This window comes from Euleptes europaea, chromosome 10, assembly GCF_029931775.1.
Source record: "Euleptes europaea isolate rEulEur1 chromosome 10, rEulEur1.hap1, whole genome shotgun sequence".
Classification (NCBI taxonomy): Eukaryota; Metazoa; Chordata; class Lepidosauria; order Squamata; family Sphaerodactylidae; genus Euleptes; species Euleptes europaea.
Genome location: NC_079321.1, coordinates 13343937 through 13359597, shown reverse-complemented (window position 1 = coordinate 13359597; position 15661 = coordinate 13343937). Strand labels below are relative to the sequence as shown.

Here is a 15661-nt window from a genome sequence, read left to right as displayed (position 1 = left end):
AATTTCATTTTTCATAGACATTAATTTGAATACTGAAAAACTCAAAAGAGATGTATAAGAGAAAGTACACAGAAGAAGGCTGACGCCTTAGGTGTTTCCAGAAAAATGCTTACCATTGGGGAATAAATGGGAAGTTCTTTAAAGGGGTTAACAAGCAGTAGTATATCTCCAATGTAAGTCTGAAAGGAAGAGAAAATGAGGGTATAGTTAGCCATTCGGGAAATAAATGACATCCTTCTGCTGTTGTGATTTTCTCAGAAGGAAAGACTGGTGAAATGTTCTAATTCTGCCAGTGGAGAGCCAAAATAGAGGAGAAGAAGAAAAAGAAGAGTTGGTTTTTATATGCTGGTTTTCTCTACCACTTAAGGGAGACTCAGACTGGCTTACAATCACCTTCCCTTCCCCTCCCCACAACAGACACCCAGTGAGGTAGGTGGGGCTAAGAGAGCTCTAACAGAGTTGTGACTAGCCCAAGGTCACCAAGCTGGCTTCGTGTGTAGGAGTAGGGAAACAAATCCATCTCTCTCGTCCCATATTAGAGCTGGGCCTGGTTGGTTTAAAGCATTGGGAAGTAATGGCTGATTGGTGGTGGTGAAAAGTTATGGCAACCCTGCAGGTTTTCCAAGGCAAGAGATGAACAGAGGGGGTTTGCCATTGCCTGCCTCAGGCTTCCTTGGCCGTCGGCCATCTAAGTACTCACCAGGGCTGACCCTGCTTAGCTTCCAGGATCTGGCAAGACTGAGCTGTTCTGAGCCATCCAAGTCAGGGAGGCTAACTAGTAGCTACAGCAGTTAACAGTTCACAGTCATTTCCCACATTCTCTCATAAACAGATATGGGAACAGTTTGAAGACACTCACATATATCTGATTGTTACTGAAGCGCTTCTGAATTTCATAGAGTAAACTGCTGTCTGTCAGCTCGCTCAGAGTAGCCAGGTCATCATTTGGCGCTGGAGGCATTAACTTCACCTGGGAAAATGCAAGAACTACATCAAAATAATTGAGATGACCTAATCTCAGTATACTGGCAGCAGGGGGGAGGCAGCTGGACTATTAGTTGACAGTGGAGTGAAATGAATACTGAAGGAGGATACGGAGATTGCAAGAGAAGGTAAATGAATTATTTGCATCAGTCTTCAGTGTGGAGGATCTTGGATCTTGTGTGATCAGCTTTTGCATGAGAGAATATCTGAGAAAGTGCCTCAAATAGATATGGTAGGAATGAACATTCTAGGGCTGAGCAATTAAAGTCATCAAGTCTAGACAACACATACCTAAGTGTTCTTAAAGAATTGATACACAAAGCTGCTGTTTACTCACTTGAAATAAGCTGATTAACTTACATACAAATACCCAGGTTGTTAAACTGGAATTGTAAACAGTGTTGGTTAGTGTGTGTGTGTGTAAAACATGCTGTCATCTATTTGAATAATTTATGGTGACTTCTTATGGGTTTTTCAAGGCAAGAGACGAACAGAGGTGGTTTGCCATTGCCTTCCTCTGCATAGTATCCTTGGTATCCCTTCCCATCCAAACACTAACCAGGGCTGATGAGATCAGGCTAGCCTGTAATACTTCACAAAAATATAAGCTATAGAATTATCCTACATAAAAGCTGGAAGAAAATGTATCTTGGAACCCAAACCCTGATTTCTTTCCTTCCAGAAAGCTAGAAAAATGCCAGTGAGACATTTTCACCACTTGTCAGCGGGATGAAGGGGGACCTTTACCAAACTACATGTGCATCATAAATAATATCTAGATTCTTCTTCAACATCTGTTATTTATGTTCGGATGCCTCAGTTCCAAAGACAGTGAATGGCAGGCTCGAGGAAAGACAGGTAGCTTACATGGCATCAGGACATGCATATTCAAAGGACTTCTTCATGTTAAGAACTACATTCCTACTGACATTGATTTATGTTAATACCTTTTCCCCAACTCCACGTTTATAAATCAAAGCAGGTTGTACTCTGGGCAATCCTCCATCCAAAGTTAGGCATTTTCACCATGTTGACATCTTAAAACCTACTTCAATTTAAACTTTCCCCAAAGAAGCATACGGAAGCAGCATACTGGGCAGAGCAATATTCTTTGATCCAGTCTAACAGAGGCACCCCTGTGCCCCTCTTTACACCACTATAATTTCGCTGGCATGTTATACTATCCCAACAAAGAAAGACCAAAAATAAATTATATCACTTTTTTTTAAAGGGAGGGAGAAGGCTTAGCTCTCAGCCATAAGCTGGAGCATCATTTGTGCCTGAGTGAAGGGGGTGGGGAGGGGAGCTCAGGATGACTTGATAGGGTTGCCAACATCCAGGTGGCACCTGGAGATCTCCTGCTATTACAGTTGATCTCGGGACAACCAAGATCAGTTCCCCTGTAGAAAATGGCTAATTTGGAAGGTAGACTCTATGGCACTGTACCCTCCTGAGATCAGTTGTAATACCAGGAGATCTCTAGCCTCCACATGGAGGTTAGCAACCCTATGTACTTGTTCGCTCACCTGGGGATACCATGTCAGACTTCTGTTATTAGAACGCTTGGATTAAACTGCAGCAATAACTACTCACAGTTTCCAGATCTAGGAATATAAGACACTGGACACACATATTACCTGTTCAGGTTTTGTTGCGCTGTTCACCGTGATGCTTTCGGAGGCATTATCTTGTGGCTGCCGCTTCCATGAACCTTTCGCAACATCTTTGAACATGGTGTCTCTTTCCAGCAAGCTGTCTTGTTTGGCAATTGGCAAAGCCAAAGGGTTGCTGTGGAAAGGAAGCAATAAAGCAATTAAGGACTTCCTTTTGAAGATTCTGACATGCAGCAGAGCTCCAGGACAAATACAACTGAGAGCCAAACTATAAGTGACAGTGAAGGTGAGTTTGAGTACTTGGGATTCCTTGTGTTTCTTACCCCCTCTGCTGTGCACTCCCCGCTGCAGTCACGTGTGCTACCATTCCCATGTTTCCTGGCCACGGTTTTGCGACTGTGCCATTAAGTGGTTGAAGAAACAATAGCAAGTAAATGGAACTGTAACCCGCTGAACACGTGGATGTGCTATTAGATGTTCAGGCGATTGAGTGGGCAGCACAAGACATTTGGAATACTGCCAGGAAGATGAACAAGTGGAGCCGCCGCTGCATGTTAAAGGACAGTTGGGCAACACTCAACGGAATATGTGTACAATGTCACTTATATTTCGGCTCTGAAATAACTCAAGGTACAACTTTTCCCATTTGGGGGCTGGAAGAGCAGCAGGCTTCTCCACATTCTCATTTTCCTCGCTTGTGCATTCCTGTTGCTTCGCGGGGGGGGGGGGGGGCGCTGTTCGGCATGTCCTTTGCATCCTCTAGTGTTCAATTTGATATTACATCATTTTATGTCCAGCATAAAAACCTGCAGATTTAAACTTCACCAGTAAACATATTCATTGCCCATAAGAGGATGGATACTCACAGCTTATTCGAGAGCGTCGGGAGGTGGTGGATGATCTCTTCATACGGCCCTTCGTGCTGTAAAGCAGCAAGGGAATCCTTGGTTTTTTCCTGCCAGACTGTTTCCACATCCAGCAACATCTCTTCAATAAACTCTGAAGCAGCAACGTCTAATCGTGATGCGAGTGAGATAAATCGCAAGAAAAAACAGCAACAGAGAGGTAAAGCTTGAATTAATATTGCAACTCTGATTAAAACAAATACACTCAGTGAAAATTTATTTATTTACATCATTTATACACCACTTTCCCCGCCCCCATCCATTGTATCCCCATGACCACCCCGTGAGGTAGGTTAGGCTGACAGTGTGTGACTGGCCCAAGGTCACCAAGCAAGCTTCCAAGGAAGAGTGGACATTCGAACCTGGGTCTCCTGATCATAGTCTGATACCTTAACTGCGATAGCACAATGGCTCTCTTATCTCTTTTGGTTTAAAGTGCAACAGTTTGTACATTAGCTGAAAAATCACTAATTGCCTTCGTATATTGCCTTCGTTTAGCCTGAAGAGGAGATGACTGAGAGGGGACATGATAACCATCTTCAAGTACTTGAAGGGCTGTCATATAGAGGAGGGTGCTGAGTTGTTTTCTGTTGCCCAGAAGGTCAGACCAGAACCAACAGCTTGAAATTAAATCAAAAGAGTTTCCGTCTAGACATTAGGAAGAATTTTCTAACAGAGCGGTTCCTCAGTGGAACAGGCTTCCTCGGGAGGTGGTAAGCTCTCCTTCCCTGGAGGTTTTTAAGAAGAGGTTAGATGGCCATCTGTCAGCAATGCTGATTCTATAACCGTAAGCAGATGATGAGAGGGAACGCATCTTGGTCATCTTCTGGCCATGTAGTGGGGGTCACTGGGGGTAGAGGTAGTTGTGAATTTCCTGTATTGTGCAGGGGGTTGGACTAGATGACCCTGGTGGTCCCTTCCAACCCTATGATTCTATGAAATTACAGAATTGTTACAATTACAAGTTAGCAAACTTTTATCTAAGTTTTCTGTAAAATACTTAGCTTGATACCACAGCCCTAATCTCAGTTGGGATCCCTTAATGCTGCTATTTACCAATAAAAATCTATTGGATCTCCCAACACTTTATTTAGTTTGGTCCTTAGATGAGTTTTACAGAAACTGCAGTGGTTCAGATTCTGTTTTGATTATCACAGCTGTAGGCTTGGGTGACATTCTGTATGTGGGCTTTGGTATCTTCTTCTGCCTCACCATAACACAGAAATGATTCAATTAGATGCATGTGGATGATCACAGGTACTTGGGGAATATTAAATACATGGCTTTGTTAGTTCTTGCATTTAGCATTAGCATGTAGACAACAGACATGCTTGGATCCCACACATGTCATCCACCTGTGGTCCTCCTTGGCTTGCCAACTCTGGGTTGGGAAATTCCTGGAGATTTGGGGGTAGAGTTGGTGATGGTGGAATTTAGGGAGGGGAGGGACTTCAATGGAGTACAAGAGTCCACCTTCCAAAGCAGCCATTTCTTCCAGAAGAACTGATCTCTGTTGTCTGGAGATCTGTTGTAATTCTAGGAGATCTCCAAGCTCAATACATTTATTGTCCTAATATTCATATCTTACTTGCTAGCCCAATACTGGACCTCTCCAAGCAGCTTGGATCATTTGGTTGTTCAATCAGGACAATTGTCATATCTAGCAAGTGCATGTTTGTGTGAATGTTAGATTTGAATATTGCTTGCAAATGGATTTTTTTAAGTCTCTGTGCACATTTCCATAGGTCCATGTACACCACCACTCAATGGTGGACCTACAATTTTGGGACCCTGAAGCTTGAACTGTTATGGGGGGCCCTTCGCAACCAGCAACAAAGGGCAACATCCAACAAGGTCCAAAGGGCCTTGCTGCCCTTGCAAGGACCTCGAGGCCCAAATGGCGGAGAACAGGGTGGTGGGGTAGAGTCCTTGAAAATGGGCCATCCAGTGAGCCCCTTCCCACCAGCAATGAGGTCTGGGTAACCATTGTTATCTTCTTCAGTGGTGTTTTTCTATGGCAGATGAAATTTGACCAATGACAGGGTCATTTTGAGGCCATATGAAATGGTATATTCTAAGGTCAATATTAAGTACTTCAACCCATTGGTTTATGATTCTATCATTAAAATAGCCTTAATTTAATAACAAACGCTTAAAAAAAAACTCCATTGATTTTGTTGGAAAAATGCACTCATTTAAAAAAGAGTTGCTTCAGGGCCCCTCTGGGATTAGGAGCCCTGAATCTTAAGCTTCATTAGTTTCATAGTAGATCTGCCACTGCCACCACTCACAAATAACACCATGCTCTTGCATGTGCAGGAGTATACACTCACAATTCATTTGTCACCCTTTCAGTTACATGCATTCCAGCACAACTGATTGCACACGCACACATACACACACACAAAATTGTCATTTATCCACCTTACCTACTTTACTGACTACATCTATATTAATATAAGAACAGACATTTGGTCTGGTGGGGATGAGAAGGGGGCATAGGAATCCCTTGCCTCCTCCTCTTATTGCCTTGGTTTTTTTACACAGATATTTAGATGGTTTCAGGATGGTAGCCATTTTGGTCTGCAATAGAAGAGTTAGATTCGAGTCCTATACCTTAGAGACCAGCAAGATTTTCAAGGTATACACTTTTGAGAGTCAAATTTTTTTTGTCAAATATGTGAGGAAGGGAGCTTTTATTGGAATATTCAGTTAATATAAAGTGATGTCACGGAAGTGTGCTGGGCCCATAACCCTACTGAGATGTTTTGTTAATATAGCAGAGTTTGCTCAGTCATAGAAATATGACATTGAGTGCAGTAAATAAATCTCCCAAGAAGTTTATTGCAAAAAGGAAAACTTGCATTTATTCATGTAGATTCTGTTCACATTCAGGTTGAGGTCAAAAGGGAGAAAGAGAAACCTAATCTAAAGAGTACTTTTCCCCATCACAAATGGCCAGCTAATCCAGCATCATGTGTATGGAAGTATGAGGCATTGTTTCTATAGGAGAGAGCTGCAGTTTTGTGTGACTCCATGACAATCCATGTGGAGAGTGGGAAGAACAATGGACACAGAGAGAAAGGAGGGGTCAGAGGGCAGCTCCTAGGTTAAGACAAAGAGAGGGACATCCCATCAAGGAGATAAACACACACACTTCAAGTGATGCAGTGTCCCCCCCACACACACACACACAATCTCCAGGCATGTTGAATAGCTCACTCCAACAGCTTTGACTCTCAAAAGCTTATACTCTGAAAATCTTGATGGTCTGTAAGGTGGTACTAGACATAAATCCAGATCTTTAGAGGGAATCCCACTTAGCAAATCTAAGGGCTTTATAGTAAAAGTACCATAGAGTAACATTGTATAAAGATGAAATATGAACTCTTCTTTTTAGCTTCACTGTTAAAAATCAAATATGTTTGTTGGAAATATGAGGCAGTGTGATTTTTAACCTGCACTGCTTTTGAAGCTTCTGTGATAATCTGGCTAACAAATGGTGTGAAAATGAAGAAAGGCCTCCACGTCACCACATTTCACGTACAAGGAATAACACTCACCGGATGGCTTTTCATCATTGCAGTTGAGCAGGCTGGGGTTGGCCCAATGCGTCAGGAGGAGTTTCACAATATTTGCCTAGCAAAGGCAGAAAACAGTAAAGTGAGGCAAATAAGACCAGAAAGGAAAACCAAAATCGAATCCCTTTTATTTGCTTGTTGTATATACTTCCTTACTCTCACTGTTTTGTTTTTAGACTTATGTAATACCATTTTTTATGCCCTGACTTGGTGGCCCAGGCTAACCAGATCTCAGAAGCTAAGCAGGGTCGGTCCTAGTTAGTATTTGGATTGGAGACCACCAGGTGTGTCTGTGCAGAACCAGGCAATGGCAAACTACCTTGAACATCTCTTGCCTTGAAAACCCTACAGAGTTGCCATGAGTCAGCTGCGACTTGACAGCAGTTTTTATCAACACCGATACCATTTTCTGCATTACTTAACATATACTTAATGCATTATGTTTGCTTCTTCAGACTTCTATAATCCACCTTGGGTCTCAGTGAGAAAGGTGGACTACTTATACAGTAAATCAATACATTTTAAAAGGTTTCTCCTTAATTGTCCATTTTGTTATCAGATGCCGGAATGAAAAACTAGAGGATGTGTCACTCAGATCCACCTGTTAGGAATTTGTAACCATGATGGAAGGTGTGGATTCCATATTATCTCTATGGCCAGTGACATGCATCAATCTCATCAAATCAGCACAGAGAAAACCATCACCATTCTTCTGTCATATTCTAAGTGCTGGAGTATCATCATTCTGTTATTAAACAAAAAAAGGGGGGATGCCAGCAAAAAGAGGGTGACTGTCTTTTTCCCTTCTAGGAGTAACAGCTAGGGTTGCCAGCTCTGGGTTGGAAAAGCTCTGGAGATTGGGGGGGGGGGTCTGGGATGGTGGGGTTTGGGGAGAGGGGAGACCTCTGAGGGATATAATGCCACAGAGTCCATCCTCCAAAGCCTACATTTTCTCCAGGGGAACTGATCTTTGTCATCTGGAGATCAGTTGTAATTCTGGGAGATCTCCAGGCCTTACCTGGAGGTTGGTAACCCTACTAACAGCCAGTCTGAGGATAAGTGCAATTAGCAAACCCATGTGGAAGAGGAGGAGTAAAATAGCTTCTAACCCTACTCCCATGCCATGGCCCAGTTCAGAGTGGGATCGTATGCAGCACTTATTGCCTTTTAAAGGACTCTGGGAAGATCTTATCATGTACCCATCAGTGTTGCATCTATTAGACTCTAAATTACTAAGCAGGGCTAACTAGTAATGTGCTAGATGATGTACTGCCTTCTAATTACTGTTAGCTGCTATATAAAATTCTAGGTATTCCCCACCCACTCCCATGTGGAACAAGGAATGCCAAACAATTCCCCTTGAATGAGTTATGGTTCTGGACCTGAACCAAGGAAGGTTCCTGCCACCACACTACGCTTCCCGCTGTCAGTGAAATAAATCCAGCTGGAATCTTTTCTTGAACATCACTAAGGCAAAGGTATTCAGGTCATTGCTAATTTCAATTATTTTTTGTATCTCCAGCTCTTTGGCTACAGAAGCCTGGCGGCCTTGGTTCCATATTAATTTCATTACATGCCCAGGAAAAGCAGGAAGTTAAAAACCAAACTGGCCCATTGCCTTAGACATATTTAGCCTCCCTCCAGCATATTACGGATTGACCGCTGTGCTAGCCTGAGTTTGCCAATCTGTAGAAGATGTGCTGGACTATAGAAGTCTCTTACCGTACATGCCTGGTGGCAGAGACAATAAGTGCCTGGTGGCAGAGACAAACAGAGCAATCCTAACATCAGCATAACAGCTATAGAATAAATGCCCTGGTTAGGCTCATATGTTCTTCTGGCAGAAGAGTACCACTGCAAGTTACTACTAACAGCGCAACTCTGACAGGTTAGACCCTCTCTCAGTTTGAATAGAATCCATAAGCAGTGTGGCTCACTGATTATGCCTCAGCACCAGCTGTACATAAAGAGCCCAGCGATACCTGTGGCAACATCGCTCCAACCTGCCGCACAGAATAGAATCACCCCCAGAGACACAAAAGCACCACAATGCCCTAACCGGTGTCAACCACCATTTTGGAGCCAGTGTAATCTGTCAACTGATATTCCAGAAAATTGCATGGCGCGGGATTAGAATCCAGGCCCCAATCCAAAAAAGCTGCAAAAAAGCAACCCACAGGAAAACAGCAGCTCTTAAGAGCCCAGATTTTGTCAGACGTTGGCAGCTAAACACGGCTGGTCCTTGGATGGGAGACCATCAAGGAAGACCGGGGTTGCTATGCAGCGGAAGGCAGTGGCAAACCACCTGTGCTCATCTTTTGCTTTAAAAAGCCCATCAGGTGGAACTTTATTGGGTCTCCATAAGTCAGTTGTGACTCAACGGCACATTTCATCTTTTATGCCATAAGCAAAACAACAACTCTTCAGACAGGAAAACACATAGTGATGCTGAGAGAGAAGCAGGACATTCCAGCAGCACTCCTGGCCAACTCCCCACCCCACTTGGGAGAAGGTAGGCATTGGAATATATGACCTCCCCAGGAGAAAGGGTCAAGTCCCTCTAAGGCACTGGTTCCCAACCAGGGGTCCGTGGACCCCCAGGGGTCCGCGAGAACTAAATTAAGTTCCCCGAAACAAAGTTATATACCCATAATAAATTAATATTTTCAATTAAAAGTTCTCTATTATAAAATATATATTCAAATATTATTCTAAGTTTAATGTTTAACTAACAGTTATGATTAAAGTTTATTTTCAAATTCTTGGAATTTTTATTTTGAACCTTGGGGTCCCTGCACCGAACAAAAAAGTCCTAGTGGTCCCTGGTCAAAAAAAGGTTGGGAACCCCTGCTCTAAGGGAACAGTACCCCAATGAGAGGAAGGAGCCATTTTCCAGATACTGAAAGGGCAGTTGTAGTACACCTTGATGTAACATGGGAAGCTGCAACCACGCGGTCACAAAAATATTTTAAAACCTGTAATGTCCCCAACAATTCAGAGAGATAAAACCCTGAGATTGGAAATGGTTGGTGGGAGTTCAGCTCACATGGTGGAGGGCCTTTCAACTCTGGAAAGTGGGATGGAGAGGGGAGGCAGGAGCCCCCTCCCCCTGTGCCATGGTCCCAATCCAAATTGGGCCTCCCGGTGCTTTTAAATGGAGTTCCCATGGAAACTTGCAGCCACAGTATGGCTGTGAGTCCCTGAGGCAGACTCGCGTACGCTGTAACGTGTAGTTTGGCCCTAAGGAAAAAAAGAAGACTCCCTGTAGTTCTGAGACACAAACCTGTGTGGAAGCAGATGAACGGTTTTCATAGGAGGGTATTTACATTACATGGATGTTTTCCCCAGTCGGGATAGAGAAGAAATAAATGACACTGAGGAAACTGAAAAATGTATAAAGGTGGCAAAGAATTTACAATGCCCATTATTACCAGGGCCTTTTAATTTCCAGGGCTTTTTAATGGGTTTATTCCTCATTCAGCAATTGAGCCAGCTCATCCATTTAGATTCTCATCTCTAATGAAGCCATTGTATTTCCCAAGAGAGCAGCATTGCTGTTCGCTCTGCAAACACTAAATCCAAGCATCATGAAATACACATGCTTATGTAGGGATGGAATGGGGAAAAAACAACCCTGAATGCTAATACACACAGATTTATCACTTTCTTGCCTGCATTATTCACTTGAAGCTTTCTAAAACGATACACTACAGAAATTTATGCTCCGTTCTGAGCCGGAGCCGTGGAGAAAAATAGCTTGTAATGAATTCTAGGGGGGAACAAGCATTAGTAAATGTTAGTGGCTAGTGAGTATATTCCCCTCAAATTTATCTGATTAAGCTTGAAATGTATTTTAACTTTACTTATTCTTATTTCACTGTACCATGGCTGTCAAGTGGTTACTGTAGCTCAAATGGAATCACACACAGAGCGAATGAAATTATTTTGTTCTACAAATCATATTGCAATGATACATCTCATTTAACATGATGTCAACATGAATTAAGATGTTTTAGAAATATCATTATAAATGAGTATTACACTTTTTCACTCTGTGAAATATTTTCTCGAGGACAGCTGACGAGTCCCTCACCATTTGAGATCAGTTTCCTGATGTATAGTCTTGTGATGTCCATGATGTCATCATCTGACAGTATAATTCAGTTTAAAAAGTGTTCTGTGCCCAGCTCTGGAACTCCCCCTTCTTCAAGCCATCTTCTCAAGGTTTTCACCTCATGCTTTCCCCCGTGTTAACATGGGTCAGCCCAATTACCACTAGCTCTCTTCCTATTCTAGACCAGATTCCTCTCCTCTCTCTCGGCACCCTCCCCTTCCAGCCCTCTCTCTCTAAAGTCCATTTTTGCTCTTCTTGGAGGAAACTGGATAGGTGACCACACATGGGTGGGTTCTACTGGACTAGCTGTGGATGGGACACATTTGGATACTGTCTTTTGAATTGGTCTGTATTTGTTTCCTTTCTCTACCTCCTTTCTGTAGCCAATACAACTGATCTTATAACGTTCTCAGTATCATTCCAAGGCACTTTTGTGTATACATAGACCTATGATCCTAAAACCAGGTTTGGAGGTGAACTTGTGAACACACATATATTGTTTCCTGGAAAACACAGACGAAACTCCACTGCAGCTCTCTTAATACACAGCCATACATCACGGAGTTATTGTAATTTCCCAACCACCCAGCCATAGACATCGTGACAAGGAGCCATGGCCCCTTGGGAAAGCACCAATATACCCACCCATTACATTACTGTTCTGAATGCAGGTGGCATGTGGTGGTTGAGAGTCCCCAGATACATATCAACGTGAGTATTCCCTCTTGAAAACAGCTAAGTAACCCCCAAACCTGGATGGCCCATGCTAGCCCAATCTCATCAGATCTCGGAAGCTAAGCAGGATCGGCCCTTGTTAGACCTTAGATGGAAGACCACCAAGGAAGTCCAGGGATGTTAAGCAGAACTAGGCAATGGCAAACCATTTCTTGCCTTGAAAACCTTACAGGAGTCACTATCACTCAACAGCACTTTCAACAACCAAGACAAGTAACAAGAAACTGAATCACTAACTTTGAGAACACTTTCAGAACCATATGAGACATTAATACTCGCCAATACTGAAATAACATAAACCGTGCTCTGCAATAACAAACAAATGTTTTATACTGACTGATGTTCAGCCAAGAGTTGAATTGACTGGTCATTGAACAACACAGAAATTTTATTTTTGCAGAGAACACTTTATGTAAACAAGATATATAAGGTACAAATGATCAGCAGCACATTATACAATACAGCACATTTCCCGAGTGTTGTTAATATTGTAGTACGTTGGCCATTACTGTGTTTGTTTTGGGGCTATCCCACCCTTTCATTCATTTACTGGGTAGAACTAGAAGCATCTTCATTGGAAGGAGAGGCCGTGGCTCAGTGGTAGAGCCTCTGCTTGGCATGCAGAAGGTCCCAGGTTCAATCCCTGGCATCTCCAATTAAAGGGACTAGGCAAATAGGTGATGTGAAATACATCTGCCTGAGTCCCCGGAGAGCCCTGCCAGGCTGCCTGAGGAGACAATACTGACTTTGATGAACCAAGTGTCTGATTCAGTATAAGGCAGCTTCATGTGAAAATGCTGACTTTGCATAAGCACAAAGACTTGTGTTTAAGATCTAGTCTTTAGATAACACACTAGAAATCTTGGACAGGAAGATTAAAAATTACACTTGGAGAAGAGGGAAACTATAGAAAACCAAACTCTACCTGCCCATACTTGGCTGCTAAATGCAGAGGTGTCCAATACTGATTATCTGCAACGTTGACATTGGCACCATGATCCAGAATGAGAGAAGCAACATCCTTGTACCCATTTGCACAAGCAATATGCAGCTGTGGTGAATTCAAAGACAGTTAAGAACTACAGACAAAAATACATAACAATATTTAAAGCCAAGGACAAAATGAAATGTGTCAAGTGAAACATGCATACTTGTCCTACTACACTGGTTATTAGAGATGTCATCCTATTTGATTGCATTGATTTACGATGGGTAATATGTCTTACGTCTCAGTAAAAAAGTTGTTTTGTTTTATTTTGTGGGCTTCCTAGAGGCACCTGGTTGGCCACTGTGTGAACAGACTGCTGGACTTGATGGGCCTTGGTCTGATCCAGCATGGCTTTTCTTATATTCTTATGTAGAAAAAACAGAAAATATGTATTTTGTGTGTGGGTTTTAAGTTTGTATATTTGTGACCACTGAAAAAGGCTGAAGTAGCCGAAACGTGTCTGGTCTTTTGTGGTTTATTGGGAAGTGTATGTTTCATCAACTCTGTATGATATGGTTTTTTATCTCAGCAAGACTTAGGTCTGCAGTTATTTTAATGAAGCCTATTTTCAGGGCCTTTGTTTTTAATTAATAATTGGTGCACATGGAATAAATATTTTCTGTATTTTCTATTTTTGTTGTCTTTAGCTAAACCTCTTAGACTTTTCAATAGATTTTTGGTTGAGTTTGTCCCTTTTTTCTCTTGTTGGTTAAGTCTCAGTAAAACAAACAGGCTATAAATAAAAAAAATGATTTTTTTTTAAATAATAAACTTGCCACAAGAGTTTGAATTCAGATTTAGGTTTTGTGGTACAATTCAACTAGACAAAATATATTGCCTCAATTTGTTTAATGCATAAGGCACTGTATGAATTTCAGATTTTAAATACCTATTGATTTGGCAGGTCAAGTACCAATGTATGAGGTTTCTGAAGTCAAGATACTAGTCCCCACAGTTGTAACTAGTGTGAGTAGAGAAAATCTGGATACATTTATTTATTTCTGATATTTCTATCCCTGTTTCCCTGTTTTTGGGAATCTCGTAGAAGAGAACGAGGAAGAGGCAGAAGAGTTGGTTTTATATGCCGACTTTCTCTACCTTTTAAGGAGAATCAAAATGGCTTACAATCTTCTTCCCTTCCTCTCCCCACAACAGACACCTTGAGAGGTAGGTGGGGCTTGAGAGAGTCCTGCAAGAACTGTGACTGGCCCAAGGTCACCCAGCTGGCTTCATGTGGTGGAGAGTCAAACCCGGTTGTCCAGATTGGAGTCCACCACTCCTAACCACTACACCACGCTGGCTATTGTAGACTATAATTACCTCAATTACCTCAATTGCCTAATTTTGATATCTGAATGTCTGATTTTTGAATATCTAATTCAGTTAAGTTCAAAACTGAGTTGAAGGGGGCAACTTGGCTAAGTTTAATTACAAGACAAAGTATTCTTTTCAGATGGTGTAGACTAATCTAGTTTACCCAAAGGCAGTCAATTGTCTTGACATTTCAAAATGATAAGCAGGACTGGGACATGGTATGGTTTTTTATATGGATAGTTAGTTCCAGCGATTACATAATCATAGGTATTAGTCCAAAAAGGTATATATGAAATAGTTTTCAATTGCACATACATCAGTAACCACTATCCAATATGGGTTAAAATATGTTCAACCTTGTTTCCAAATGCTTAATGTGCTTGTACTTTAATCATTGTTACCCCCACAAATGTTAATGGCACTAAAGTAGAACAAGTGACTGGGAAGGTACTTTGGAGGGGAGGGGCTGTGGCTGAGTGGTAGAGCATCTGCTTGGCATGCAGAAGGTCTCAGGTTCAATACTTGGCATCTCCATTTAAAAGGACCAGGCAGTAGGTCTTGTGAAAGACCTCTGCCTGAGACCCTGGAGAGCTACTGCCAGTCTGAGTAATTAAGACTGACCTTGAGGGACCCATAGTTTGATTTAGTTTAAGGGAGCTTCATGTATGCGTTCATGTGACTTGTGCATTATGTGATCCCAGCTGCTTCTGAATCCCATACACATTCCTATAAATCCCGCTGCCACCACATCTTAGTTTGTCAAAGTTACTGCTAAGTGTGGCTATGGCTCTCTATTTCAAAGAGCAGGCTTTGAGTCTGTGTTGTCATGTGCCTGTATACATCAACATAAAGTCTACTAGGCTGGAGTCCCTAAGAACAACGTTTACATCTTAGCTTACCAATGTGACTCCTTCATCATTCTTCTGATTCACAGTCCCTCCACTTGATAAGAGATGTCTGACATCTGCAAGCATTGTTGTTGATTTCTGACTTTTCATCTGGCACAGAGAATTTAGTTCCACACCTACAGAAAACGTTTTTTAAGAAGAGCTATTAACTAATTTTCTTCTTTTTTTACAAAACAATATCACTCTTGCAGCAAACTGGCTGGACTCCATGTGGATAATGGAGGCAGTCAAAACTGAGCCCTACACAGTGATAGTAGAGGTCTCTAAATACTTGGGGGAGAATCCACAGGAAAGTGGAAAAATGAGGCTTTTAAAATTATCCGGGGAGGGGGGAATTTTAAAAACCAGACTGGTGAGAAAGGAAAATCCTCCAGAACATGGAATGTTGAAATCGGTTGTTAAAAGGGAAAGGGGAGAAATCAGCCTGATCAAAATTTCCGTGCAATTTTCCAGTAGGAACAGGTTTAGATGACTGTTGTAAGTGAAAGTTTGAAAAATTTAGCTAACTGCTTAGAACCA

General features: G+C 42.1%; 1 protein-coding gene across 1 annotated transcript in view; it reads right to left on the bottom strand.

The window, feature by feature from the left end:
* Positions 1 to 15661, bottom strand: part of MYO16 (myosin XVI) — a 77635-nt gene that overhangs the window by 48673 nt on the left and 13301 nt on the right. The window contains 7 exon segments of the mRNA XM_056856349.1: positions 114 to 179; positions 860 to 970; positions 2622 to 2772; positions 3464 to 3611; positions 7066 to 7141; positions 12858 to 12983; positions 15134 to 15258. Coding sequence (XP_056712327.1) covers positions 114 to 179; positions 860 to 970; positions 2622 to 2772; positions 3464 to 3611; positions 7066 to 7141; positions 12858 to 12983; positions 15134 to 15258 — 803 coding nt within the window.